This window comes from Cloeon dipterum, chromosome X (assembly GCF_949628265.1).
Source record: "Cloeon dipterum chromosome X, ieCloDipt1.1, whole genome shotgun sequence".
NCBI lineage: Eukaryota > Metazoa > Arthropoda > Insecta > Ephemeroptera > Baetidae > Cloeon > Cloeon dipterum.
This window is the reverse complement of record NC_088790.1, coordinates 22,056,466-22,084,344: the sequence shown is the minus strand read 5'-3', so window position 1 is coordinate 22,084,344 and position 27,879 is coordinate 22,056,466. Positions and strand designations below refer to the sequence as shown.

The window sequence follows — 27,879 nt, the reverse complement described above, 5'->3', positions numbered from 1 at the left end:
ACTCACATCAAAAAGTGACAATTTTCCTCTGCTTCTCACTATGGCAGGGTTCGTTCAATAGTTGACCAAAACTTTAATTTTTACTCCACTTAAAGAATGCGAATGACTCATTTGGATCATTCCAAATATTCAATTTCAAAGGTTGACTTTTTAAAAGAAATTTGAATATTTAAACGTAATATAGATTAATTAAAAATATGACAGAAAAAAACAAGAATTTTAAAGATTTCTGGAGTTTTTGTTTTTATTAAGTTTTGGGTTGTTTGTGTAGGACATATGATTCTAAATTTTCGCAGGAGAATTTTGAAACATTTTTATCCGATTTTTTACGTCCTATTGAAAGGGGCGCTTTATTTACAATTAAACGACTGAAGTCTTTTTATCAATGGTCTGCCCTGTTGTAAAGCCCTGCTTCTGTGTCTTTAAATCCAATTTTGAGGTTTATGAATGAGGACCTTAACTCAGAGAATGAAACTTAAGTTTTACAATGAGTGACAGATTTTTATTAAACTGTAATAAATTTTTGGATGCTTCTGTCCGTCTGGAACCGCTGCTCGCATGGTCGTCCAAATTTCCGGCCTCCGCGCGGTGGTGAATCACAGCAAGAGTTGCGTGTACTATGCATCGGGGTGTATTTGTTTCATTTTGGTACAATAATATATGCTCGGCTTGGAAGTTCAAACCTCGGTCTCTTCTCGCCAACACGAGATTTACCTGCTTTTACAGTTTCCGTTCTGCCTTATAGCCTAGGTCGTGTATACAATAATCCCTAACTGCACCTTTTTACGTTTGCCAACAATGTCGCGTCATATAAAACCTTATGATAATCATTCATAATATACAATTAATAATTAGCAGTATAGTTTTACGCGGGGGTATTTACTGAGTTGTTCGTAAGAGATAATTTCCTGTTTGAGCTTTTCAAAGGAATACAATAATTAGTATTAAGTATTTACACCTTTTCAATCTCATCTTGCTTTTTCCAAAAATGTTTGCGTCCACGGTGTGTTAAGTGTTAAAAGTCCTTTTCTATCAAGTTCAGATATATAACAGATAAGTATGTACGCGTTGAGCTTCGACTGGAGGAAATCGCAGATTATTGAAGTTGAGCATTTTAAATTCGTGTTTTTTTTTTTGCAAATCAACTAATAAATCCGTGTGAGACTGACTGAGGAAACACGGGTCCAAATTGAGGCCAGAACTATCACTACTTCAAGAGTGAAATAAAATTAGGCTGATACGTCAACTATGTTGGTGACAGTTCCTACTTTAAATTTTCGCTTCCTCTGAGAAATTAGCTGTTATTTTAATTTGTGCACGTCAAAACTAGCTTGACTTTGAAACTTGTTTTAAAATTTTAATCGCCTACGTAGCTTCAACGACTGTGTTCTTATACGAAACATAGTATTTCACGTTTGATTTATCTTCCATAAATACACTTCATCTGTTCCATTTACAAGTACCGAGTCAAAATAGAGAGACATTCGTGAATTTTCCTCTGTTCAAAACTGCATGTTGTGCTTTGTTACGCGCTTAAGCTCTCCGTACCGGGGTTATAAATAGTTTTCAGTTAAATTCTACAACATTAGTCAACATGTTCTTTGGTTTTTCTTTTCCAAGGAGACACAGAAACAGTAATATACGTAGTCAAATCGAGAATTCAAACCAATTTTGATTGAGATTACAGGATTTGGTGTCTCATTCTTGGGAAACATCTTAGTACAGACATCTCGGAAACTTACCAAACTAATACGAAATTCACACGTTCGAAAAAAATTCAGAAAAAGGAATGCAGTTTTTATCGTGGCTATTTTAATTTTGGCTGCATCATTAAAGGAACCTGATGGAGCTAAAATTTATCCTTTCATCTCAATATAAAAAAGAATACGCCGCAAAGTTTGAAAAATCCCCGTGCACTCAAAATTTTCCATTGCGTGGGCTTGAAACACTTTCACGTACACATAGAAAATAAAAATCGCAATCAACAGCGAAACGAGCTGCGAGGGCGGCCGCTGCTTGTCGACGGGGTGGGTGGCGCACTTTTGCTCCTGACGCGTTCATCGTCCTTTCATCTGAAGTACTTGAGCCCTGTGACCACGAGGAACTTCTCGATGAACAGTTCCGAGTCGAGCACTGCGATGTGCGCCGCCCGCCCGATCAGCGAGTTGGCCGTGTTTGGCAACGCGTGGTGCACGTCGTAGCGTACGAACGTCACCTCAGGCTTGTTGATGATCGGTGTCAGGATGTTGTGCACCATCTCGCGATAGGCCGCCCCTGAGGACAAATAGTCAATTTAGCAAAAGAATCGCCTGTAAAAATATGTGTGATTTTTAATGGTGATTTTAATTCATATATCCACTTTAATATTTTTTGACAGTACCGATAATTAGAGCACACGACCAAAAAACTTGGGTCTTAACATAAAAAATACATCTAAATTATTCAAAAATTTAAACAGGATAAGCTAGGTAACAATTTTTGTAAATGTTTACTACTTATTTAATTTTTGAATGGTTTTCGTAAAAAGCTCCCTACAAAGTTTAATTTTAATTCGGAGCAAACCCCCTTTAGCCCCTATCTGCACCTAATTTAGGTGCGTGGGTATCCTCCCGCCCTAATTAAATATTTTAAATATTGACATCTCCATGAGAAGCGTAGCTGAAATAATAAGTTACTTTTGTCGTGCTTAAAGACACGATTTTTTTTTAAACTGGTAAAATTGTATCATAAACGCTACTTTTAGGAAAACGTTGAGCTGTATGATTCCCTCAAAATTAAAATATTTTAAGGCATTAATATGAACCTTGGACAGTTGTGTCCCGAACGGCAGCTTTGCACAGCTCAATACGACTAGAGTGCAGCGGCACGTATCTGTCCTGGCTCGAACCACAGAGAAGAATGTTCTTGAAGCAGTGCAAGTTGGATTTTTGGCTGAGCCGGTACAGGAAGGTTTGCCGCACGTCCGGCGAGTCCTTCAGCGAGAGCTGCAGCAGTGACCCTGACTTTTTCCATTTTTGCATGAACCACATTCCTGAAATATGAGAGCAGACTCTGAAAAATCCGAAATACTTCGCATTTGCAACTAAATTTAGCATCTCTTAAAGAAGCACCTGAAATATAAAAGTAAAAATTTACCCATGTTGACGAGACCACTGGAGTTGTACATGGTGCCGAGGTGTGGGCCAGAGAGCGAGAGGAAAGTGTGGAACTTGCCGAGCAGCGGCTTCATCTGCGGCCTCGTGATGGCAGAGCGGATGATAATGTTGCCCAGTGAGTGGCCAATGAAGCTGATCTTGGCCGGATTTAAGCTACAAGCGCTGATGTGGAACAAAATCTCAGCTACTAACTTATCAGTCATTGTGTCAAAGTCTGAAAACGTGTCACCCTGAAAACAGAAATGGTTTCCTTTGAGATTTACTAATTCTGTTAATTTAAAAAATTCTGATTTACTTTTAACATTTTTACTATCATTAAAAATCTGACGGTCAGCTGGTTTAGCAAATCGATAATTACCTGATTCCGTTCCGACATGAGAAACTCGAGGTTGGCCCCTGGAAGCCCCATCTCTAGATATGTCTTGACGAGGCGCAGGTCGGCCGAGTTACCGTCGAGGCCGTGCACGCACACGACCAGGTGCAGTCCGTCCGGCGAGAATATTCGGTACTCGTCGCTGATGTGGAAGTAAGGCAGGGTGGACGCGAGGGTTGGAAAGTCGCTGTGATCCATAATAGAGCTAAACGTCAGAAAAGAGGACAGAAGAGAAGAGTAGCGCACTGCGGATTATCTGTCTTTTCGTCAATCGCCATCAACAGAAACAATACATTTTCTGCTACTTGTTGGGGAAACAGCACAGAGGCAAAAGTGTATAACGATCACATTAATGCAATGAGTGTTCACTTATTTTAATACCAACGAATTGAAAAATCTATGCCAATGGTTGGGGAAAGTATTTACGAAGGACAGCAGACGAATATTCCACAGAAAATTCTTGAAAGAATTATTTCCGAAACGATAAATATAAAAATTATACCTCAAACGTTTGAATTGTATTTGAGTGAAGAGTGAAGTTTTAAGTCAAGAAAATTTTGTGGATTGAATCACATAGAAAACACTGCACGTACCTGCACAACATGCCGGAAAAATTCATCTGCCGTTTGAAGTCTTCTTTGTACTTAAGGAAGTTGAGGACGTCGTCCTCTGCTGTGCCAGCCTTTTGCTGTTTGCTGCTCAGGTCCTCATTGCTCTCGTTGCCTACAATTCCACCGTTGGTGCCTGTGTTGGTCTGCGTGTTGTCGGCCGTCACTGAATTCTCGTTTTCCTTGAAGCACTCACACGCCACGTGCTGCGGACTCGGAGCCCCCGGGGGTGGCAACAGGGGGTCACTCGGACAAGAACAATTCTTTTGTTGATCGGTCCTTTATTAATAGAAAATAAATTTTACAAGTTAAACGATTATTTATATCAGTTTTCGTAAAAAAAATCAGTTTTAAAGCTGTAGAAAAAGTTAGAAAAGTCTTTATTGAATTCTGTGAGTTACCGAAAGGAAAAAATAACAAAATAAGTATTTACATAAAAAAATATCTTTCTCATGCTGAATGGAAGGAACTGGCAACTGGACGAATTTAGCGCATGTCGAGTGAAATATTTACTAATAACTCTTTCTCTCTATTGCACACTTTTTGTGTACAATAAAAAATATTTAATTCGTGTAAAAGATCCCACAATCAATAATTTTTCAAATTCCGTTCATTTTGCATAGCATGAGTGGTTGCATCTACGAACATGCACAGAGCTCTGCAATTATTTTAATTTTTGTTTAGGTGCAGAGAAATTGAAATTAAACTAAAATAAAAACTTACTTTGGTGATTCTCGCGGTGAGAGAGTCTGATTGGTGCGTTTGCTGATCTGCGGGTCGGAATGGTTTGCGCTGCGTTTGTCCGGCAGCCTGCTGATTGTCGCCGATTTGTCGGTCGGCAGTCGAGTCAGCTTGTTGGGAAGTTTCGGCGGCAGGGTGGAAGTATTGCCGGGCAGCATCAGGTCGGCTCGCCTAGCCAGTGCCGACACCTTTCCGTCGATGGCGACAAAGTCGGTCAAACTCTCGTACACATGGAAAGGCTCCATTTGCTGTGCAATTAGTGCGTCAGTGCAGATTTGGAGAAAAATTCCAGGACACTAACCTGTAAGCCAAACTGCTGGCTGACTTGCTTCCTGAGCACGTTTCTCATGGGCGAGTCCCTGAACTGCTCTGGCGGAAGTTTCGGGATTCTTAATAGCGGCTGTGGCAGAATGTTGGGCATGGACATGACTGGAGGCTTCAGGGTCATCTCGTCCTCGTCTTCGGAGGGCGCGAACAGGGGTGGGTCGCGGAACTGCTTGGGTGGGGGCAACGGCACTTCTTCATAAGGGTGTTTGGCCTGGTACTGTAGCAGCGCTTTGGCAGTGTTGGGTGCTTTGTTTTTCATCTTAACGCTAAATTGTTTGAGCTCCTCCAGTTTAGCCTGTAGGAAGAAAATAACCGTAACAATAATGACTAAAAATGACCTCAAATGATTTTTACAGACTTCTTTTAGTTTTTTTTTAAATAAATTAAAGCATCCACAATGGGGTTTCTAATTTACTTGCATTTCCCCCTTGCTTTTGAAAATTAGTTAAAATTTTGAAATCAATCACCTTGAGTTGGTCTCCATTCACCATGGCAGTGTCATTGATGATGAGTTTTCCCAGTTTATCATTTATGTTGTTGTTGAACTCTTCAGGTGTCAGTTGTCCGCTTGATACGTCGCGCGATGATCTTCGGCTCGAGTTGGACACCCAGCCACTTTGCTCCGATGTGATGTCGCTGGCAGATGAGCTCAACTGCTCGTTCTTTTTCAGTGCACCTGGCTGCAACAGGTCGGGCACAGGTGGGAACGCCGGGAACGGAGGATTGTGCGTCGATGGGCTGGGAATAGGCGGCGCCGACAGGGGAAGCGTTGGCGGCGACGATGACTGCGGTGACAATGAGTTTGCTTCCACCTAAAAATTGTTTGTCACAAACCAGAAGGATCGAGACTATTAGTGGAATTTTTTAAGTTTAAATTTTATTTATTCAATTTTTTCGATTCTACAGAGTTATCAGCTGGTGCGCTCACTATTAAAATTTTAAGCAACTTAGAGAAAACGGATAGTTAGATTAAGTGTGCGAGAAAAAGATCAGCCATTTATTGTAATTATTTAAAGTTTAGCTCTTTCTTTGCTTTTGTATCATTAAAAATCCTCCAAAAGTTAGGAAACGAGAAAGGAACAATTTATCATCAATAACTTCATGAAATTTCGCATTGTTTCTCATGTTAAAAAGTAACATCTTGCTTGGTTTGCTAATTTTCCTGAGATTACCTGAATGGTTGTGCCCAAATTTGGCATTGACTCGCTGTTGAGATCTGTGATTCCCCTCCAATAGATGGCTGGAACGGACATGGTGCTCTGCGAGTGACGCAACGTCTCACTGAGCGAGTACGGCACGCTGGCACTGGTCTCCAGCTTTCGATTGTTCGACGCCAGAGCCGTCGAGTCCGAGCTCGGGCCGTTCGAGTCTGAAGACGAGTTCTCGCAAATGCCGTTGACCGACTTGGGGGGAGGTGTCCGGCGTCGCTGCTTGTTGTTCATCGGCATTTGCGGCAGTTTGTGCAACTCCAGGTGCAGAGCGTTGCGCAACACCTCGTTCTCACGGTGGCGAATCTAGTCAAAATCCCTTTTCAGTGGACGGAAAAAATGTTTCCTTCGTTAATTTACCTCATTAATTTGGTCGTTGAAGATTCTCTCCTCCTCGCTGCGCTCTCGTCTGATCTGCGTCGACCGGGAGCGAGCCATTTTATTTCGGGCACTGCTCGGGGGGATCAGGTCAAGGGATGGCGGCTCGTGGGGTCCGTGAGGGGGCAAAGGGGGCGGAATGTCGGCGAGGGTAGGGTGCGAACGGCCGGTGCTATTCTTCAAGTAATCTAAAGACTTGCTGTGCGAAGGCAGAGACCTCCTGAATGGAGAAGATATAAGTAAAATATTTTTTATTGGGTTTTACAGACATGATTTTCGAAAAAAACACTTTAGACTATTTATATTATGATTGTTTTTCCTAGCGATTTTCTTCCCATTAATAACAAATTTCCATGGGGTTCTAATTATTGTCGATCGTCTTAAATTCCCAACCGCCTAATAATTTTATGTTTTATTACCGGAATCCTGGAAGCGTATTCGTTTCAATGACTTCAGTGACTTTGGCTCTTGGGGTCAGGGTGAGGGTTGCTCTGAGGACCTCGCCAGCCTGCTGGGGATTAGAGTTTACGATTGACGCGAACGCTTCTGCCAGCAGAAGCTCGTCTCTGGACGCTGAGGCCGAGTTGGGAGCCGAGTTAGTGGGAATGGAGCGAAAATTCTGTGTGCCAAGCGCCAAATTTCAATATACACATTTTCAAATTATTATAATGACTCATTACGTTTGGCTGTTGGAGTCTTGCCCTGCTGAGCGAGGGAGCAGGCTGGAGGCCGGTTTTGACCACCTGCTGGATTTTCTGCGAACGCGACTCGAGGATGGCGTTGATGCCGCAACTGCAGTCGTCGGGCAAGGGCGTCGTCCCTTGTGCGTTGTGCAGACTGGCTGGTGTCGGTGGCGTCTGCTGCGGCGGCGTTGGGTTTGAGATGGCGATCGCGTTCAAGGAGCCACCGCCCAAGCTCGACGACTCCTTATCGTTGCTGTTAACGCTCAGAAAGGGATCTGCAAGGAGTAGAGTGAAATATAAAAATTTCTTATTTTGGGGTGATTATATAGGAGGAATGGAGAGTACAGTTTTGTTGCAAATTATTGGATTTTTCTATTGGAAGGGAGGTTCATAAATATTTTTGACAAAAACATATTTTATATTGTATAAATGATATTTCAGTTTCTGTTTTTATTTAATTTTTTCACCTGAGCCAGCTTTTCTCCCTGCTCCGCTTCTCCTGCGTGCGAATTCGGCGACATCCTGATACTGATCTTCAAAGATGATGGGCATCGAGGTCAGCTCACCATCAAGCTCGGCGCACGACACAGGCAGAGGAGGGAGGGCAGCCAGGTAGCGCGACCTTCGCACCGCCTCACTGACCGCGAGGTAGCTTTGGTAGTTGGCGTCGTAGCAGCCACTGGCACTGTGCCGAGGGTTGTCGATCACGAAAAATGCCTCGGCGAACCTTTTAACCTAAAACCAAGAGGGAAAGGTGAAAACGTGAGTAGAAGGCTTGGAAGTAGACACACTAATTTTAAATTGAAATGAGTTTATTGGGGAAGAAATATTTTTTATCATTATTTGACTAGAGTCGTTTAGACTGTATTGTGCTGGGACAAAAAATGTCCGATTTTTAATTATGATTTTAATCATCCGAAAAAAAAATCATTTTACTTTTTGCGAACAAACTAAGCGACAAACCCTCAGTTGGTGGTGCACCCTGGCCAGGTGTTGGTGTACCGGTTCCTTGCAGCTGAAAGCCTCCAAAAACTGCTGCCACAGCAAGATGTTCTCCGCGCACAGCTGGGCAATGTCCGAGTTGGCCAGCGCCACGAACTCCTCCTCGCCCTCCACGGACTGAAAAATGCAGAAAATTCCGGGATCAACCCTTTGAGCGGTCGCGGCGGTTGGACAGCTTTGTTTTGAGGAAAGCAGTAAGGTACTTGCAGTTGCGTGAAAACAAAGGCCAGACCTCAAATGAAGGAAGGGAACCACGCAAATGCCTCGACGTGTATGAATTAGGAGATTAGAAAAGGCGGTGAAATTACCCTAAGTCTCTCCCAAGGCGGGGTCGACGTCGCACTACGAGTCCCGTGGGTGCCGTACAGCAGATTACTGCGATGATGTGTGTCCTGCGTTTCGTTCGTACAACGTAAGATAGAGAGCCAGCCAACCAACAAATTACGGTTTAAATCGCTAATATCAACACACGTATGAATGATTGCGAGAGCTAATTAACGTCTCGCGCTTTTGAATGTGCAAATTTTCACTGAAGTTGTTCTAACTAAAACCACACAGAAATACAGGCTTGCATGGTTACACAGACGAATGAGAAATGAGCATTTTAAATTACTTTCATGGATCATAACGTGACATCGAAAACTTTAATTATTCGTCATGCGCCGAAAGAGAAAGAATTCGATCGAGAAACAACCAAGAGAGCGGTGAAAAAATGTTGCCTACCTTGGCCAAGTCGCTGAGGGTCGAGTACCTGGAGACGCAGTCGGACTTTTCGAGGCGCAGCTGTTGCCACGCGGGAAGCAGTCGCATGAACTCGTGCAGCCGCGACTGCAGGGCCTCGAACGACGCCAGCAGGATGCTGCACACTTCGCGGTGCACGTGGCGCGCGTGGGCGATCCGCGATGACCCCGATCCCACGCATTTGTTCGTGTTCTGAAAATGCAAGAAGCCACGAAGGTGGTTAGCAGGGGCTAAAAGAGGAAGACGGATTGTCGGCGCGGGGAAAAAGTGACAGTACCAATTGACCGAAGAACACGGTTTCCACGTTGGAGGGCGGCGGCCGGAAGTTAAACTTTTGCGACCCTCCCAGCCATGTCTTGCTCGATCTAGGCGTGCTGAAATATTTGAGCGTTTAGTTGGGGGTTGAGGAAATTAGCCACATAAATTAAGGATTAAAAATCAGGCTTAAAATATATATTATGATGTTTGTTGCGTGATTTTATTTGAAATTGATAGAATTCACTAGCTGACAATGAGTGAGGAAACGATGGAACAAAGAGGCATTAAAGGAAAGATGACAGCAAGTGACGTGAAGATTATTGTCAATTGACTATTTTTTTAAGCTCTAATCTTCTTTCTCTTTGGCTTAATACATAAAAGTACGTTATATTATTTCTTGCAATTTCCAGCATGGTCTTGTCTTTCTTGCTAACATTTATATTACCATCGATATGCTTTGGTTCTAACTGTTGAGAAATTCATGAGATATAGTGATACCGATATAAAAAAATACTAATAAAATTACTAATTGGAGGAAAAATAAAAATATCGACTGAATGCATCTTTATCTAGGTCTTTATTTATGTGTATCACTTCAGAAATTTCTATGGTAATGTAGAAAAAATATAGATATACACTGAGGAAGCTGCATTGACTTTCAACTCAAGTGAATCTGCCTTAATTGGCATCTCTGCCATCATGAATAAAAATGATTGTAAATCATGGATATTTCTAGAAAACCGCAGATTTTTCTCGAGCATCGATTTCAAACAAATACATAATATCATATTTTTGTATCCCTAATGGTTTGAAATACAGGAAAATGCAGGAAATTTATGGAGTGCATAGTTAATAAAATGCGATATTTAACAGTTTTGGCTTAATTTTCACCTTCAATGATAATAAGAGAAGTCATTTTGTTTTGAACGCCAACTTGAGCATACTCGAGAGTAAAAAAGGGTTCACATTTTGACGCCGAAATTTTAAAGGAGGATGAGCAAAGTTTTTAATGTGATTTAAATAGAGAACTCAAGTTGTTAAGTGTAACAAATAGCCATTTAATCTCAAACTAAATCTGGTATTCCTGAAAACGACTATTTTAGCCAAGAAAAACGAACTGAGAATCGATTTATTCTTTTCAATATGAGCTATGTAACTAGATTATCGAGCAATATCATTATCCATGATAACTTTAAAAGTTTAAAAAGAAAAAAAAGACCAAAAATGTGCTGTTCTGAAAGTTTTTTTTGCTCTCCAGAGGTTCCCTAAATTTCCAATTTCAAACTTGACTCCGTTTTTTTTTTAAATTTGGACAATGTCCGTGGTCTATATGTACTAAACAAGTTGAATGCTTCGAAACAACATTTTGCAAACAGTACACATTAATGGAATTGAAAGGAAATGAATGAAACTCACCAGCTCTGCACGTAATGAAGAATGCTTTTCCTGGAAAACACAGAAGCAAAGCAACGATTCAACAGTGAATTTGGAAAAAGCGACGTGTACAGTGGGCAAATGAAAAGAGTTAGCGAGAGAACAGGAGTTTTAGCCATTTGCTCACTTGATGTAGGGCTGGTGCAGGGCGACAAGGCTCGCGTGGATGGTGAGGGTGACCGCCGCCAAGTGGAAGTAGTCGAACAACACTGGCAGATGGTAATGAAGGCCGCGCGTCGGTGAAAAGTTGAGCTGCAGCGTGCGGCTGGAGACGCTAGCGATCGCATTGTGTTGGTCAGACGCGAAAGTCTGGTCGGTGAACCACAGCTCCACTATCAGCTGGAAGTCGGCTCGTTCCAGGGTCTCCTCGATCTACCATTCATTAGACGTTAGCCGCAGGAATTCCGGCAGCGATGCTCGCACCGCCGCAAATTGTCCAGAATAGTTTTACTTGTTATTTTGAAAGCTTTTGTACTGATATTTGATCAAATTCAGATTCTAGAGCTTTATGAAGCGTCAAGAATGCATTAAAATTAAAAAAATGGTTTGTTTAAAACTTAAAGTACTTTAAAAATTATGTATATTTTATTCTTAAAATTCTACGTTTTGACAGGTGGTGATCTTTGCCTTTAACATTTGCAGAGATTTTGAAAAATTGCCGGTTGTAAAATTGACTTTCAAATAAATACGCAAATTAAAATTCTGTGAAATTTTCATTTTACACAATATTTGATTATCGATGGATGATTTTTCTTTCTAAAATATTTTCCTATGATGTCTTTCTGCTAGGCTTTAAAATTTAAACATTTTTAAAACACTGATCTGAAAGTGGACATCACAAATTTTATGCACATTGAAACTTTCCTGCAATTTTCAGTATTTACAAAAGAAAATGTCTTTAAAACGTGGAATCTTAAGAGTTTTTTTTGTTAAGTTTGAAGTTAAGGACGTAAAATATTTTACTTTGTGACTGTCGACCAAGATGTGAACCCTGAAGGTGAAAACATCGTCCAAAAGGACTTCCTCATTCCTGTACAATATCTGGAAGGTTTTGCTCACTCCTGTACCATTGACAACGCAAGCGGGAAAAACCGAATCAGCCTCTGAAAATTTGAATGAAAACAATCAAGCGACTGTAGAACAATTTACATTAAATTTGAAATGTATATTTGAACGCCTCTTACTTTTATATTCTCCCTGTGCCCTGGGCAAGCTGACCTCCACCTTGACCGGCAACTTTTGAGACACCTTGAGGCCGGTCCTTATCTGGTAGTACCTGCAGACAAAAACGAAATCCGTGCGTTGCATTATTTCATGATCTCCCTCCTCAAACGCCTGCAGAATAAGTATTTAGGCAATTTGCACTGCATTCGTGCCGCTCCGGTTGCATACCCAGCATAAAAGCCACGCAGGGGATTATTTTGTTTTTCAGATATTAAACAAATTTACTACAAAAACATATCAGTTGAGAGTCAAAACACTTTTATTTCGAGAAAATTTCAAACTAGTTAAAGGCTCCACTCTTAAAATAGTTTTCTATGATAATTATTCAAGCAATAATTTTACTCCCTAGGAAATATTAATTGCTGTAATTCAAAACAGGGCTTGAAATAAATTATTTCCCTATCCTTGATTTCATTTTGATCATGATTTTTGCATCCTAGAAACAAGGGCAGTAAAAACAGGTGTTCATTGAAAAAGGAAGTTAGTAAATTTATGTCTCTATTTTCATTTTGTTCGTGAAATTTTCTCATTTAAGAATAAAAACGACACAATAGGTCAAAAAATGTGTAGTGCAACCAAACCAATACTTTCGCATTTACAAAATGAAATTTCTTTTGACAAAAAAATAAATTGAAAATATTTCTGGGCTGGAAAATTCCTCTTGATATTTTTAATTTCAAAATAAAAATCACTCCTGTGATTAAAAATTTCCCTTTAGCCGTTAGGGCAGTTTTAGACGCTTTTAGATAGTTTAAGTTGAATTAAAAACATGGTTCAAATAATGCTTGCAAGAATCATTCGCATCTGATGATCCCGTGACATTCGGAACCCAAGAAAAAATATTGAATCATCTAAATTTCACAGCCTTGAATAATGGACCCATCTGTTGAGATTCACGGCTACTTCAACGGCACCTCGGCGAAATTAGATTTCCAACCGTCCGTGCAGCTTACAATCAGCAAGAGATCTCATGTTGCAAATATTGCAGCCTGAGAGAGAGAGCCCGAGAGTGTCATCGTAATTCAAATAGCCGGCGGCAAGAGCCGTGTTTAAAAGTCAAGAGAGCTCGCATTCAACAAGCTAGAGGAGAGTATTTAGACAACATCTAGCGATCTGCATTTAAAAGAAGTCGTCGTTGTCGTCGCTTCCTTTGTCAGCCGGGCTTTGTGTTTCGAGGGCGCGAAGACGAGACAGCAGCAGTCAAAGCGGCTCTGTTGTTGTGCCGCCGGCGCCGGCCGGGGTTGATGGCCAAGGTGCGCCGCCAATCAGCAGCACCTCGCGTGTCGTCCTCGCAAATCAGATTATACCTCTCGATACGCGGCCAATTTCCGCGCGACGCCGTTTCCCGCCCGCAGCACAAACAAACACAACCGCGCCGACTGATTGCCGCCCGATCGAACGCAAAAAAAGCTCTCGGGATAGGCACCTAAATTTCTTATTTGAATAATATTTGAGTTCACTTCATCTTCGAAACACAGAAAGTTGTTTCGTTACTGTTTTGCATATATATATGAAGCAGAAAAGTAGCAAAAGAGCTTGTAAAATTTGGAAATTATGTTATGTTTCTTTTTTTCAATTTCCATTTTCAATTGTAACCCTTCATCAATTTACCTCAAGGTTCTGGAAACAATATTAATCTACGTATTTTGAAAGTTTTAAAAACAAACTCTGCAGTTAATGAAAAAGTTTTAAGCGAGAAATTCAAAAAGAGCAAAAAATCTACCCTGGTTTTGCGTCGTTTTAATTTCTGAGAAAGTCGGCTCCTAAGTTTTGCATGCTAACCAAGTGGCGAGCACTCGGTCTCCTTATTGAAGATTATGATATTTTTTTCTCGAAGAGAAATTTACCAAGTAGTATTCCACACCATTCAAGAGAAATCGAAATCAAGCAAAAAATCATTGACAAAAACCGTTTATTTTTTAGAACTTTGGCGAGTTCTAAAATTAACTGTTACCTACTCCAAATTTCAATTTTGATCATTGCTGAGATAATTATTAAAAATTGCAATTTGATGAACTGCAAATTGTAGTCAACATTGCAAATTAATTTCAATTGTTGACCTGTGATGCATCGTTTGATGCGCAATTTGCAAGAAATTGAGGCTTTAGAAGGCACAATCGTTATTTTCCAGGAAGAACCATTTATTTTCATTATTTTTGTTAGAATTACCATTTGAAGATATATTTCTCTTTTGTATAGGAATGCAAGTTGTTCAATAACTCAATGCCGACTAGGGTATTTTCGGTATTTTACTTTAACTTACGTACTCGAAAACGCATCTTTAATTTTTCCTATTAGTGCCGTGGTTTTTAACCATTTAAATTGTAACAAAGAACCAAAAAAAACGATTAGGCACGATCTTCATACTTTTTCCTTAACATATGGATAAATATAGGATTAAGTTTCAGACTATAAACAAATTTAATCTTTGCATCTACAATCAAAAGAGGTTGGAGGATTTTTCAATTAAATAGGATGGTTTAAATTATTAAAATTTGAAAAAAATGCTATGCACTTGTAACATTTTCTTTTTAATCTTCAAAAGACTGAAATCTTTAGTAAAATCTGGCTTTAGGCATAAACGGAGAACTGGAAAATACATTTAATAAGTAATTTACGCTGGGAAACTCCACTCTGAATACAAAAAGTTTGAAACAATCTTCTCACAAATTAGAAACTTTCCTTTTCCTCGTATTTTAAGCATATTAATGCAAATTCAGACTGTTTTACGACGATTTTTTCATATTTAGACGGTAAAAAATATTTCTTGTAAAATCATGATTCAAGCTTTTTTTGAGCTACAGAGGGCAGGGAGAGCCAAATTTTAATTAGTCGGAGGAGAGTTGAAGACAAGCTCAAAGGTATTTGATGAAACCACCCAAAATTGAAGATGATGAAGTAGTGGCTCGTTCTAATTAATTTTGTGACCGCTTCCTCTATAGAAATTTAATTAATTATCAGAGGGTGCGGTGGGGCGCGGATGGATCAGACAAGATTGGGTTCATGTTGCATCTCATTTACTAGTAGCAACGAGATCGGCGGCTCGCAGGGCAAAGTTTATAATCACGAGCGCCCACGTCCGCGGCAAACTCTGCCAGTGTGGTGGAGGAAAAAACGAGCGCCGCGTGTTTTCACCAATTAGCGAGGGGATCACCGGTTTTCCTGCTGGTGCTCGCGAGCTGCCGAACAAAGGAAACCGGGTGCTGCCGCTGCTGCTGCTGGTTCCGATTGCAAGCGGCGCGCGGCTTGACGACGGAAAAGCGGGAAAGCGGCATCAGGTAAACTGGCAACACCGCCGGTGGAAATTCGCCCTCTCAACACACGGTGCAGCAGCCTCCCGACGAGAGCACGTTGATGTCTCAATATCGATTTTCGCGATTACGACAGGGCTAAATTAATTGCACCGACTGCTGCCAGCGCATTTAAAGTAAGAGCCACTTTTCTTAATTGAAACCAATCTCCTTGCGGTGCTGTATTTAAAAATTCAAGATAATATATATGCTACCGCGCGGTGTTGAAATAATTGGCGGTTGCCTTACAACAGTCACTAGCGAAAGTAAGAAGTGACGGTCGGCAGGAAGACACATAGATCACAAGCTTCATTAATTAATGAAAAAAATCTTATGGTATGGCTGTTAATTAAATTTCCTCTGCCACTTGAAAATAAAATCAATTTCAAAGGGAAAAAATTGGAGCTTCCTTTCAGAGGGATTTAATGCTTTATTGCTGATTTTATATTCACTCCCAAAAGGGAAAATATTTCATGGAATTTGGCCACTAAATCCCTTTTGATTGGGCAGCAGTTACAGCCTTCACAAAGGTACACGAAAATAGCGTTCTTGTAGCTTTTTCGCGTCAAAAGGAGCAGAATTTTCACTCTTTGACATAGATTCAAAGGATCCAACCAATAAAAAAGGCATAATTTTAGGTTTAATGGATTTTTATTTCCGTTACTTATTTCTCTTTTCGTTCATGCTAAGAAATAAGTGAAAAAGGTCGTTTTTTTAAAATACCTTAAGCGTTGAATTTTTGTTCTGAAGGTAAAGTAATGCTGATAAGCCACAAGGAGCTAAATCAACAGCTCATTTCCAGTATGAGGCAATTTTTCTCTCTGAAAAAATAGCTAAAAACTAATTGGATGCAGATCGCAGCAGAGTAGAGCCATTTCATAATTCTTCCTATTTAAAAAAAGGTTTCCTGCGTGCGTATTTTTATAATAATTACTGAACATTTTTTTATAGTTGAGCGATTTTATTTTAATGAGAGTAAATAAGTCTAGCGCAGATTCAATTAAAACTTTGTAATTAACCCGATCGAGTTCTCCGTAGCAAACTAGAGGGGCAACTTTGTTTATTGATTTACAGACAAAAACAATACACAAGAGTGAGCACGATAATTTTGCACTTGTACGACTGCGTGGGAAAATATTGACCCTGCTCCACGTGTGGCGAATATGTTTTCGCATTGAGTCAAAGGCCTGACCTCCTTTTGGTGCCATTTTTATATATATATCAAAAAATTTGATTGCGTTTCTTTTTGTGAGCACTGCCGCGTTTTGGGCCATGTTAAATATGTATTTCCCGCGTGGAAAATGATCAACGCGTTCTTTTCACTCATTCCCGTTTCCAACCTGGAGGCGTCGTCCTCTCCGTCTGGATGGGCTATTATTTTTATAATAATAATAAAAGGGCTGCTCTCGCCGCCCGGTCGCTTTCTCCCTCTTTATTGTAGTACAACAATACGTTCTCTCGTCGAATGTGCGCGCGTGCACACACAATTTTTTTAATATACATCCCTCCGCACGCACTCACTCACGAATTTAAATAAAAAGGCGACTCGTGTATTTGAAGGGAAAAGTAATGTCTGTGTGTAGTATAATGGCGTGCTCTTTCTAAATTTAGAGCCGCACAAAGCGGAGAATGTTGTGCCGCTCGCTCGGCCCGCGTCTCCGCCTCACTCATCACAGTGGGGGCAGTGAAAAATATCCTTTGTGGAATCTTAAACAAATTCCGGGCGGGTGTTTCGGTAACCAAATGAGTTTCACAACTTTCGCATTCCTTTTAATTGCTCGAAAATGAGAGGCAAGAAAGAAAGTTTCTCTAATTTTACGAACTCAATTTATTTAATTTTTCTTGAAACGCATTGAATAGTTTTTTTAACGGTGGTTACATTCCTCATTTTTTGCTTCGTTTTCAAAGCGGTCTGGGAGATGTAAATTCTTCTACTGGGTTAGATGTGAAAGGTTTAATATATAGATATTTTCGAGTCACTTATTTTTTTTCAAAGCAGATCGTCAGCTAAATGGGGCACGTGCTTCAGACTCAAACTAAACGGGGGATCAAATTACTCTCACATTTTGCGCTCCAGTTAATGATCTAAGTCTCACTGAAAATATAAATAAATCCTAGTACCAACCAAATTTGAATTGTTGTCCGTCCCACGAGCCATTGAATTTAAATTGAGGTGTTTGGCATTTCCACTTAAAATAGCTAGAATGCTTTTTGCATATAAATTCAAACTAAAATCTAACTTGAGATAAATAAGTTCTCGTCTAAAGAATGTGAGCCCTCTTTAAAATTAATTAAGAATTCTTCTAATTTATTTTTTATATATTAGATATGGCAAGAATAAACAAATATCATTTTCTCCTAATAATGCAAAAGATTAATCACATTATTTATAGGCATGGCATTGGAATAAAAAGTCTATTTTTTCCAACTCTTTGGCTCTTTGAGGGGACACGAGGCGAGCGTCTGGCACGTTCAGAATAATCATTAGCAGAGCGTTATGCTGGTCACTCGGCGGATCATCTCGTGCGAGGAAGAAAAGAATAGGAGCCAAAATTAAATCGGATAGCAAGAGACAAGTCGACGTCGGCTGAGCGAACGAGCTCAAGAGAGAAAAGTTCTGCTTGCACACGCGTGTCCAAAAAGTCAGCTGCGCCGGCACCGCTATTAACTTTACGACCTGATGGGCCGTGTGATCATTCAGCGCATGAAATTATTCTTCACGCCGCGTGTTTTTGTTGATGTCCAACAAGTTGTAAACGCGCGCTTTTATCGATTTTTGCGAAGGACTTAAATGTGTCTAAATAAACGCTTAATTTATTCTGCTTTGATTTTTATCGTGCTCACTCTTCAACTCAAATGTTGTTAAAGCTTAAATTTTAATTGCTTGTTCTAATTTTACTCTACTTTCTACTTCCCCTTTGTTCCTGGGTTGTATTCTTTGTCGTTGACGTTTTAAGACCTGCATAGCTCTCGTGCATATGGATTGGCAGCCTCTTGTCGTTTATATTTAACATTTTAAACTTCTTCCTTGAACTCGAGCCACGAAAATGAGAATAAAAAAACTAGATAATCTAACATTTCAACATTAAATTTTTATTCCAGCCCTTTTATGCTATTTAAAAATTATGGAAATTTAATAATAAACCTACTTAAAGCATTAATTATCAATAGGAAAATTAATTAATCGAATGAGAGAGTGCTCAAGTGTTGTAAGGGCAAACTTAAACAAAGTGGATAACAAGGAACTCACCCTCGCTGGAAGAGGTCAACGTTGTAGAACTTGTAGAGCTCTATGCAGAATTCCATGGTGGCCTGAAGTTCGCTCATGATTGTGTTTTATGTATGCAGATGACCAGTGGGCGCGAATCAATACACACAGTAGTGAGAGAGAGCAGCGGAAAACTCAGCACTCAAGCACTGCACCACCACTGGGGATGCATGCCACTCCCAATCAGCCCTCGGAGCTGAAAGCATAAATCAGATCGGGTTTTTTAGGCTTTGTGAATGAGGTGTGAAAATAAACATGTTGATTTAACCTTAGCGTTATTTTCAAGAGTCTAAATATGTGAAGAGGATAGGTACTTATGACTTGGATGAGAATAAACAACAATGATAAAGATGAAACTTAACTAAGAATAAAATTAGCAGTAAGCAGAGCAAGTGCATTCTTAGCACTTTTATCATTATTTTTTTAATGTTAAATATTTAAGTAATCTGTGGAATTGCGAATTTAAGTTTGTCGTTTATTTTTTATGCACCTTTTTAAAATTTCGACAATATTATTTTATTGATCATGCGATTCCTATAGAATTCTGAAAAGCATGGGAAGAATAATAATAAACTAAGATTTACACTAATTTTCTTAACATCCGTAAAAAAATAATGAATATTTGCCATATTTGCAAGCATATTCATTAGGATTCGACTTAGAAAGTCTTTTTTAGAGCAAAAATCGTGCTCAAGAACTGCAAAACATGAGAGTAATTAAAAACCCGTCTAAAAATGCAATTACCCCAAATCTTTAAACAAATAAAGGTTTTTAAACTCCGTTTAAAATTCGTAGCAGTACGTATATAACACCGCTCTATACTATTCTTTTATTATTTTACTAAAAGAAAAAAATGAAATCCTTTTCTTTTAATTAAATTAAACCAGTTTAAACGAGCAATTCCCCAAAATTTAAATGAATTTTTGCAAGTGAAAATTTCCGTCCAAATTTTCGCCGAGGCGCCGTCCGAGTGCGCCAACAGATTTGGCAGGGGCGCCATGAGGGAAAAACAGCCATTTCGCACAGCACGAGAGAGTTATCAAATTATTCCAAATTAGGAACCAACTTGTCGGCAGCGGTTGGGGGGTAAACCACCCTACTTGTTTGCGCCTCCTGCTGCGAGTGGGGCGCCGAAAGGGCTCACTCTTTGAGTCGGTCAGATTTTATCACGCGAAAGGCAAATCCGCATGCAGAGAGATGCTGTTGACCTTTTTCCCAAAGAAAACTGCTGCTGGTGGTGCACACGCGTGCTAAAGTCGCACGACACCGAGGGGTGAGCCGGGGATCAAAAGGGAAAGTTGCTTTTCGACGAGCAACAGTTGCAGCTTTTCCAATGGAATTACTTTCGACGCGCTCAGCCGGCGAAAGAGATCAACATTGTGTGTGTGCTGTTTGCGTTAGCCCTATCGTGCGTGTCTTTGTTCGGCGGTCGGCATTCCTTGAGAAAGCTTGCTGCCTCAAGAGTGACAGTTGCTGATGTTGCCTGCCTCCCGCGCAGAAACTTGCTCTGCCACCTGCCGCGCCGGTGTGCCAATCGCTTGGCAAAAACTCCATTAGTGTGACAGCCATGCAAAATCTAATTTGACTCAACTTCTTATACAGCTATTAATTCAAAATGAGTTATATTTCAATGGCGAACATTATATGCACAGTGCATATTTCTATCTCTTTATTATATTTGTTATACAGGCTGGATAAAAATTTCAATTTACGAGCGCAAAGAAAGGAAATGGGTCGAGATATAAAGAGTTGCAACACAAAGAAAGATGCAGTTTTGCAGGATGTTTCATCGCTTGCCTTCTTTAACGCTTGCACGAAGAATTCATCCCTGTTCACTCTCTTGTGTGTTGCAATTATTATAAAGGGATGTACACAACAGAGCATAAAAAATTCCTTTCCGGCTTTTCCTTTCCACGACAAGATGAATACAAAACAATTGCTTTCACAAATACCATTATTAATTGTATTATAATATATTTTTAGACAGTTATGCTGCTTATGTCATATCGAAACACTGTTGAAAATGGTTCTTTTCACGACACTAACAGCCATGACAGGCATAACGAGTGAAAACATGTCTGTAGGATAGGTTAATGCCAGTACACGTTTTTTTAACTCCAATTCAGTATCATATAATAGGGCACAAAATTATTGTAATATCGATTTCTGAGAGTTAAAAAACTTTTAATATATGTGTCAGTCTTATGAATGAAGGTTAAATACATATAAATTTTTTTCTCTTTTCATCCCTGTCCGAGGACCGGGAAGGGCGCGCACTGCACCAGCACGAATGCTGAGACCCGGGTCCCAATAACACCGCAAGCGGATAACATGGGCGCACCAGGCCGCACAGGGACCCAGCCCACCGAAGGGCCACTTGCCTCCGCACCGAGGAATGCTTTGAAACGCTAAACATTCGTCCCGTGAAGCCAAATAATCACGCATGCTGGAAAGGTGCAAACCAGCAAGTAGCGAGTCGGCGCCGGTGCGCCTCCCAGCCCGTTGAGCGATTTGAGCATTTCGAGTCACTAAACAAACATTTGCCATCTCTGACATTGGGTAGCCAGTATTAGATCTCCGAACTGCTCAAATACCTCCCATTGCTTTGACACTCCTGAGAATTCCTTAACAATGCGAGCCAACGGGTGGTTTGCATCACCTACAAATAAATTCAAATCTTTGGCAACTAGTTCATACACATACATTACGAGATATATGTGTTTTGAGGTTCCTATTACTTCCTTAAAATCGCGTACCCATTTTGTGTTTTCAAAATAACTCATCATGGTTAATTTCATGAATACGAAATGCTGTGATAGGTTCAATTTTTTATTCCGTTTGAAAATCATTGCTTTTACAAGACATTCATATTCATTAATATCTTAAAATTTCAAATACGACCTTTCAAAATAAAACGTTTAGAATCAGAAAATTTGCATTTAGCTCGTGCGTGAATGATTTGGAGCTTCAGCGCACAATTTGTTTGGATTGCATTCATTCATTCATCATTTCTGCATAGGAGAGTGAAAATGTTTCTCAACTCCCGCGAGAAGCAAACAAACAAAAAATCCCTCCGATCCATGTCAATGTTTGTTCCAAACTTAATTTCGCGACGCGTGCAAGTTTACAGGCAGTGGCAGGTGCGCTGAAATCTCTCCCAGCTGTATGCATGACTCATATATAATGTAGACGGCCGGTGTTCTCAACAACGTTCCGGATTGGAGAGCAACCCAAATCTCTATCAATTTTTTTTCTCGGCCTGTACCGAGCCATGAAGCCGCTCCTTTATTTGCACCCGAGTTATTTCAAGCGGTGTGTTTGTTTTGCTTGCGCTCGAGAGAGGATTAAAAGCAAACGATCGAGCGACTTCTTATTTCGTTTCTTCTGCCATTATCACTGCAATCTTGAACTCAAGTAACGATACAATTCGATCGATTTTTGTGTTCTAAATTCCAAATTCACTCCTTGAAAGTGCGGCCTCGCGCGTCAAACATTTCGCTATCTTTTAATACAGATAGAGAAGCACTTTTATTGGCATCACATAAAATCAAGAGGGGCGCCAATAACTGTGAACGTGCTGATCCCCTCTTATCCCTATTCAAGTTCACAGTCAGCGTCACGCAATTTGGAAAAACAGCCTTTACTCTCATTGTATGGAGTGTGATTGTGAGAGGCTCATCGCAGCCCCGTTCAAGGTGTGCTGGCAATCGATCCAGGGGTATGTAAATTTATCGGAGTGCAGGGTGTTTATTTGAATCAGCGGCAGACCGTCATGAATGCCTAATTGGCGTCCTTAAACGAAGCAGCTCACCCTTGATTTTCCACAAGGCCGTCAAAACTAATTGTAAGGTCGGTGCCACAAATAAAGGCCCCAGGAATAGATATCTCGGACATGAATTTCCATATTCTTTATCGAGAATAGTTTCAAGTATCATCTTACAGCCCCACCTTCAGCCGTTCTTGGCCAAATAAGGGCGTGGAAAAAAAGCCATGGAACGATCTGCCACCGGCTTTGAAAGATATGCGTGACAGCAAAATTTCTCAAGCCTCAGTCAATATGAGGATTTTTTCAAAACTACATTTTTAAATGTTGAGGGACGATTCCGCTGGGGTTTGGCAAATTTTCGCTTGAGCAGGATTTTTTTTAAATTCCCTTTTATATTCTATTGGGGTAACAAATTTTTTGAAATCAAGTGTCACATTTATTTTAGTGGGATAAGCCGTTTTGATTACGGAATTTGCTATATAGTTTACTTTGATGCCATCAATTTTCATTACTTTTTACACAGTATAAATAATTGATTTTTAGAAAATTTTACGTCATCTCCACTGCGCCGTCACCTCAATCTTGTACTTGTGCTCTTTGCACAACGGTATTAAAACCTAGAATCGGTACTAAAAAAAGAATATCCTTCCGACTTTATTTAGAATATCATTTATGGTTATTTCGTTATTTGCCAATTTTTTAAATCTCTCTCAAACTTTCACTCGGAGACTCTGCGGGTGGCCAGCATGCGCGGCCGAATCGGGTGACGACGCAATGGTAATATCGAAAATATTATTAAGTTGGAAGAAATTTCCCCGTAACTATTGAAACAAGAATGTTTGGCGAGTGTTCTACCTTTTTTTAAGAAAATTGTTTCAGACCTGCCAGATTCAATAAAATTATATTTCTTCAATTTAGAACTGCCTTTACCAATGAAACATATTAAAGTAAATTGAATTAAATCAGGCGAAAAGCAATTCAAAAATAGTCAACTGTATTTCAACATGAAAAGCAACCAATAAAGCGCGCAACACCCCAGAGATCCTCTCTAGAAGTAGCTAGAATTGCTTGTTTTTCTTGGATGTTTTCTCGCCAAGATGCCCTACTTTTTCAAGGCAAAATTTTAAAAATTTTAGTATCGATCTTCCCTTTTTCATGTAAATTCTATTTTATACATTAACATGAATATTTGTGCAGCACACTCAAAAGGGACCTGAGCAAATTTTTGCTCACATGTTTTCAGTTCTTATTTTAACTCTCTCTATTTTTCCGTTATTTTATAAACTCAAGAATTTGCGTCAGGGTGGATCTGTTTTAATCGATTAGTCACCGTGGAAAAGCTCGTCGGAGAAAATCTGCGAACAGCAGCAGATGAGAACGGCATCAATCCGGCCTGCTCCAGTATCGCTTTTCACCCTCTGCAAGTGGCGGCCGGAGGAGTTGTGAGCGAGCAGCGTGCGTAGTAGGCGTAAATCGATATAATACGTTCTCCGACAGTGAGCAAGCATCCAAACAACACTCGTCGCCGACACACGAGTCCGATTTCGAGCGAAAGAGAGCAGGCCGCAATTATTATTATTATTCGGGTGCCAAATTGTTTCCTGCACCCCCGACTGTCTCGGGGACACCCCTTACGGGGCGACCCTTGGGAAATTTGGCAGAGCGTGCTTATTCTCGCCGCCGCGAAATTGGGTCTTCGGTTATTGCGGCGCGCGTTCGCAAACTCCGACCGCGCGTTTGACCCGACCTGCCGCCACGTGGGTGCCAATCAATGACGCAAGTTGCGAAAACAAAAGCCACCTTCAGGTTCGCACATCCTTAATATTAATGCTTCAAGGGGTGAAAAAAGATCAATTTTTCCATTCTCGGTATTATTTTTGCGCGATAAAATCAGGGGGATTTTCTAATCATCATTTACGGCTTTAGATTTAGATAAAATATATGTATAATAAAACTGTCATGCAAAAGGTTAACTCAACGTTATCTAGGTACTTTGCAATAGAGACAAAGCAATTTTAAAAGTATAGATTGTATTTATGAAGTTTTCATTGAGTTGATTTTTTTCTTCTGTAAGTTATAAGGTAGAGTCGAGTCAGTAATAATTAGGTGCTAGTTGAAAAACGTACAAAGAGAGCAGTCAGGACTTAATTAGCAAAAACCAGAATTCGTCAACTTGGCTTCTTTTTATAAGCTAGACTGATTTTCTTTAAGAACATTATTTAAAATTCAAAAAACGAAACGGTATGACAAAAGACTTTACTTTGAGGGGGTTTACTACAAGAAAAGGCGACTGTGAGTGAAGTTTTGGCCATGATATCTTTTAAATTATCATGGTTTGGGGACTTGAAAGAATTCTCTTGAATACCAAATCGTGTTTAATTTAAAAAAAAACGAACGTTATGCAACTAAAATATTTTATTTTGAACTTGAAAATTTGAAGTGATTATTACAATTATTGCTTTTCGGTAACAAAGTTGTTAGCAATTTTATTTATAAACCAAATTCGTTTAGAAATGATCCTAATTGGAAATCTCAACACGAGAGAAAGAGCAGACGGGCGCCACACACTGTTTCATTCACAGCTCCTGCGCTAATGGCAAAGAACACTTCGTCTCATCAAGAGCAGCCAGCACACAGCTAACAAATAGAAAGAGGAAAACAGGTCTCATTGAAATCCTTTCGAGTACATGCAACTGATTGTGATGCTGCACTCTAGAACGAAAATTGCTCGCTAGCTGCTGCACGACTAATAGCAAGGAGAGCAATCTGCCCGCGCGCGCGGCGCTACGTCACACTCGAGCCATTTGCCATGCACAAAGATGAGGAAAATGCAGTTGCCAAGCTGCACGAGGAGGAAAAAACCAGCCAGAGCGACCTCCACAAGTAACCCGACGAATATAAAAGGGCTCGCCACTTGCACTTTTGCATATAGAAACACGCCGAGAGAAAGCAGAGCGAGCAGCAGCTCGCTTGCACCGGTCAAATTCAATATAGCGCACAGTTGCTGCTCGCTCCCGCGTTCCTCCAATACCGCGAGACGTGCATTATTTCCTAACACAACTCGATTTTCAGCACACTTTCACGCAACGCCAATCGATTGGTGCGTGTGTGCGCTACACAGTCAATTTTGAGATGATTGCAACGCACTTTCCTCCTGCAGTTCTAAGAATGGTTTAATAATAAATTAGCCTAGCAATAAGGATACTGAAAATTTGGTTAAATACTGATTGCATTAAATATAAACAATACTTGCAGTCTAATAATTGCTTTTGAAATTCCTTACAAATCACTTTATGGCTGAGTTTTTACAATTAAAAAAACAAGATAAATGACTTAGCCGGCAATTTGCTTGGCCAAATGGAAAAACAAATCGTATAATAGGTAATTTGACTGATATATTGGTCTCGATACATTTTATTAAAAAAAAAAGGAATTGAAAGTATGCTGTTACAAATTGGAATTTAATCCCCACAGGTATTAAAATAAAAGAAAATAACTAAGCATCTTAAAAGTAATAGTCTTGATAGTTCAAACAATTTACTTCCATATTCTTTTCAATTTAGAATGAGTTAAGATTTTCCCAAACCCAGGAAAAATATTAAAAATACTTCACCTTCAATTTAAATTGTGTAGACACAAATATTTTGAAGCGCACAAACGCAGTAAAAGCTTTCGACAAATCAAGCTGTTAACTTCCAAATGTTTACATGAGTTGCCGAAACAATACGAAAAGGAATAAATTCGACATTTAGGTAAAAGTGAGAACTGTTTGTTCATAATTTATTTTCTGTGAAATTTCGGGAAAATTAAAAAAACTTGGTCCTTATTTTGATTTTCGCCCATCAAAAAGTTTATTGTTACCAGACCATTTCAAACAGATGACTCGAGTTTAAATTCAGGAAATTAAAAACAGTAGATTTTTCTTAACAACAATAATATTTTTGATTTGGAAAAAATCGTCAAAAAATCGAGTCCAAACAATCTTTTAAGAATATTAATACTCCTTCAAAGCTCATATATGACTTGCTTACATCGTTTAACTTAAAAATTCCGTAATTTTCATTATTTTGCGTCGTTGAAACGAGCATCCATTCCTTCTTTGCGAAGAATTGCAAAGTTTTCGTCTTAAATATCAGTGATCATCAAATCGTGTCTTTTATAGTAAGCTATGAATAATCATTATTTGAAATTGGGGGCAAATCCACTTTAAGTTAAATTAATTCCCATTTCCTATGCAACGGTCTCCTGCAAAATGACTACTAAAAGATATCATAACTCGAGCAAAATGGAGACATAATTCATACATAAATTGTTGAAATCACTTGAACCCCGCCACCCCTGGTACGAGAAACGAACGCGTTCTAATGAAGTGCGGCAAATAGGACCCAATTTCCTGCAAGCCGCCGACGTCGAGAGTCAAACACACGCGCACACATAATAAAATACACGAACAATCTCGGCACGCGCGAATTGCCACCAAATTTCCGCGAATCCGGCCCGAGAAACCGAATCGATCGGCAAGCATCTGATGAAAAGCATGCAAGAGCAGGTCGGCACCTGAGAAAAGGGCTGACGCACCCTGTGCCGAGGGTGGAAAAGGCTCAGAGAGTTGGGGAAGAGCGTGCAAAGGAGATTCACCTGCTCGGAGGCGCTCGGCGGCGCAGCAGCCAGCGACCCTGACATTTCACCTTTGCGCGCCGACGACGGCAGCCGACTCAGGGTGGCCGCGGAGCTGCGCTGGCCGTGACCTGAGGCCGCAGCTCCTGGGCTGGGGCGTCGCGGGGGCGGCCCGACGATGGCCTTGGCACCGGATTCCTGCAGGAAAAGCGACGGCGGCCGACGACGACACAGCGCTACTCTGCAACCACTTTGCCTGCCATACTGCTCGCTGGTGCGGCGAAGGGGTGGCAGCTGCCCCCGCCTGTTCGCCGGCCGCCCCACCCTCTCCCCGGCCTGTTCGCCAGCAGCACCAGCACCGGCGAGCGACGAGCCAGCCAGCCCGCCAGCGCCGCGCACACCGAGCCGCCGACGCGGTGCTGACATCTGCGCCGAAGGACCGACACCACGCGCCAGGGCAGAAAAAATAAATTAATATTTTATTTCTTGAGCCACACTTCTTGCTTGCATACAGTTATGAAAGCATGGAATGACTAAGAAACCAAATGAATGAGTGAACTGTAATATATGTGGACAAAGTTTATTCCAAGAAATTGAAAAAAAATATGAATTTTCTCTGGCATTATTTTTTAGAACAAAATATTCATAAAAAAGGAGAGGACATGGAGTTTTACTTGATGCAAGTGTATTTAACTATGAAAAAATAATGTACGTGATTTCTTTCTAGATTACATTCGTAAATTAGATTAGCAAAATTTCACTCTTTGAAACAAATGCGAAAGGATGCAAATTTGGACTTCGTGAAT

General features: G+C 40.3%; 1 protein-coding gene across 1 annotated transcript; it reads right to left on the bottom strand.

The window, feature by feature from the left end:
• Positions 1-480: 480 nt before the first annotated feature.
• On the bottom strand, positions 481-27,400 carry LOC135945465 (protein FAM135B). The gene is made up of 23 exons (XM_065493180.1): positions 27,095-27,400; positions 18,673-18,886; positions 12,093-12,184; positions 11,872-12,011; positions 11,036-11,280; positions 10,891-10,920; positions 9,494-9,590; positions 9,199-9,408; positions 8,784-8,867; positions 8,437-8,592; positions 7,941-8,208; positions 7,471-7,748; positions 7,210-7,409; positions 6,773-7,010; positions 6,377-6,718; positions 5,672-6,016; positions 5,179-5,499; positions 4,860-5,125; positions 4,122-4,415; positions 3,514-3,733; positions 3,136-3,385; positions 2,804-3,031; positions 481-2,274 (listed from the first exon to the last, which is right to left on the bottom strand). The coding sequence occupies exons 2-23, from the start codon at positions 18,747-18,749 to the stop codon at positions 2,069-2,071; spliced, it is 4,587 nt and encodes a 1,528-aa protein (XP_065349252.1). The 5' UTR covers positions 18,750-18,886; positions 27,095-27,400; the 3' UTR covers positions 481-2,068.
• Between the last annotated feature and the right edge of the window lie 479 nt (positions 27,401-27,879).

Coding starts and splice junctions, on each gene's coding strand:
- LOC135945465 (XM_065493180.1), bottom strand. CDS start 18,749: ATGAGCGAACTTCAGGCCACCATGGAATTCTGCATAGAGCTCTACAAG. Junction 12,012..12,092: donor GGCACAGGGAGAATATAAAA/GTAAGAGGCGTT, acceptor TCAAATTTTCAG/AGGCTGATTCGGTTTTTCCC. Junction 7,749..7,940: donor AGGGAGAAAAGCTGGCTCAG/GTGAAAAAATTA, acceptor TACTCCTTGCAG/ATCCCTTTCTGAGCGTTAAC.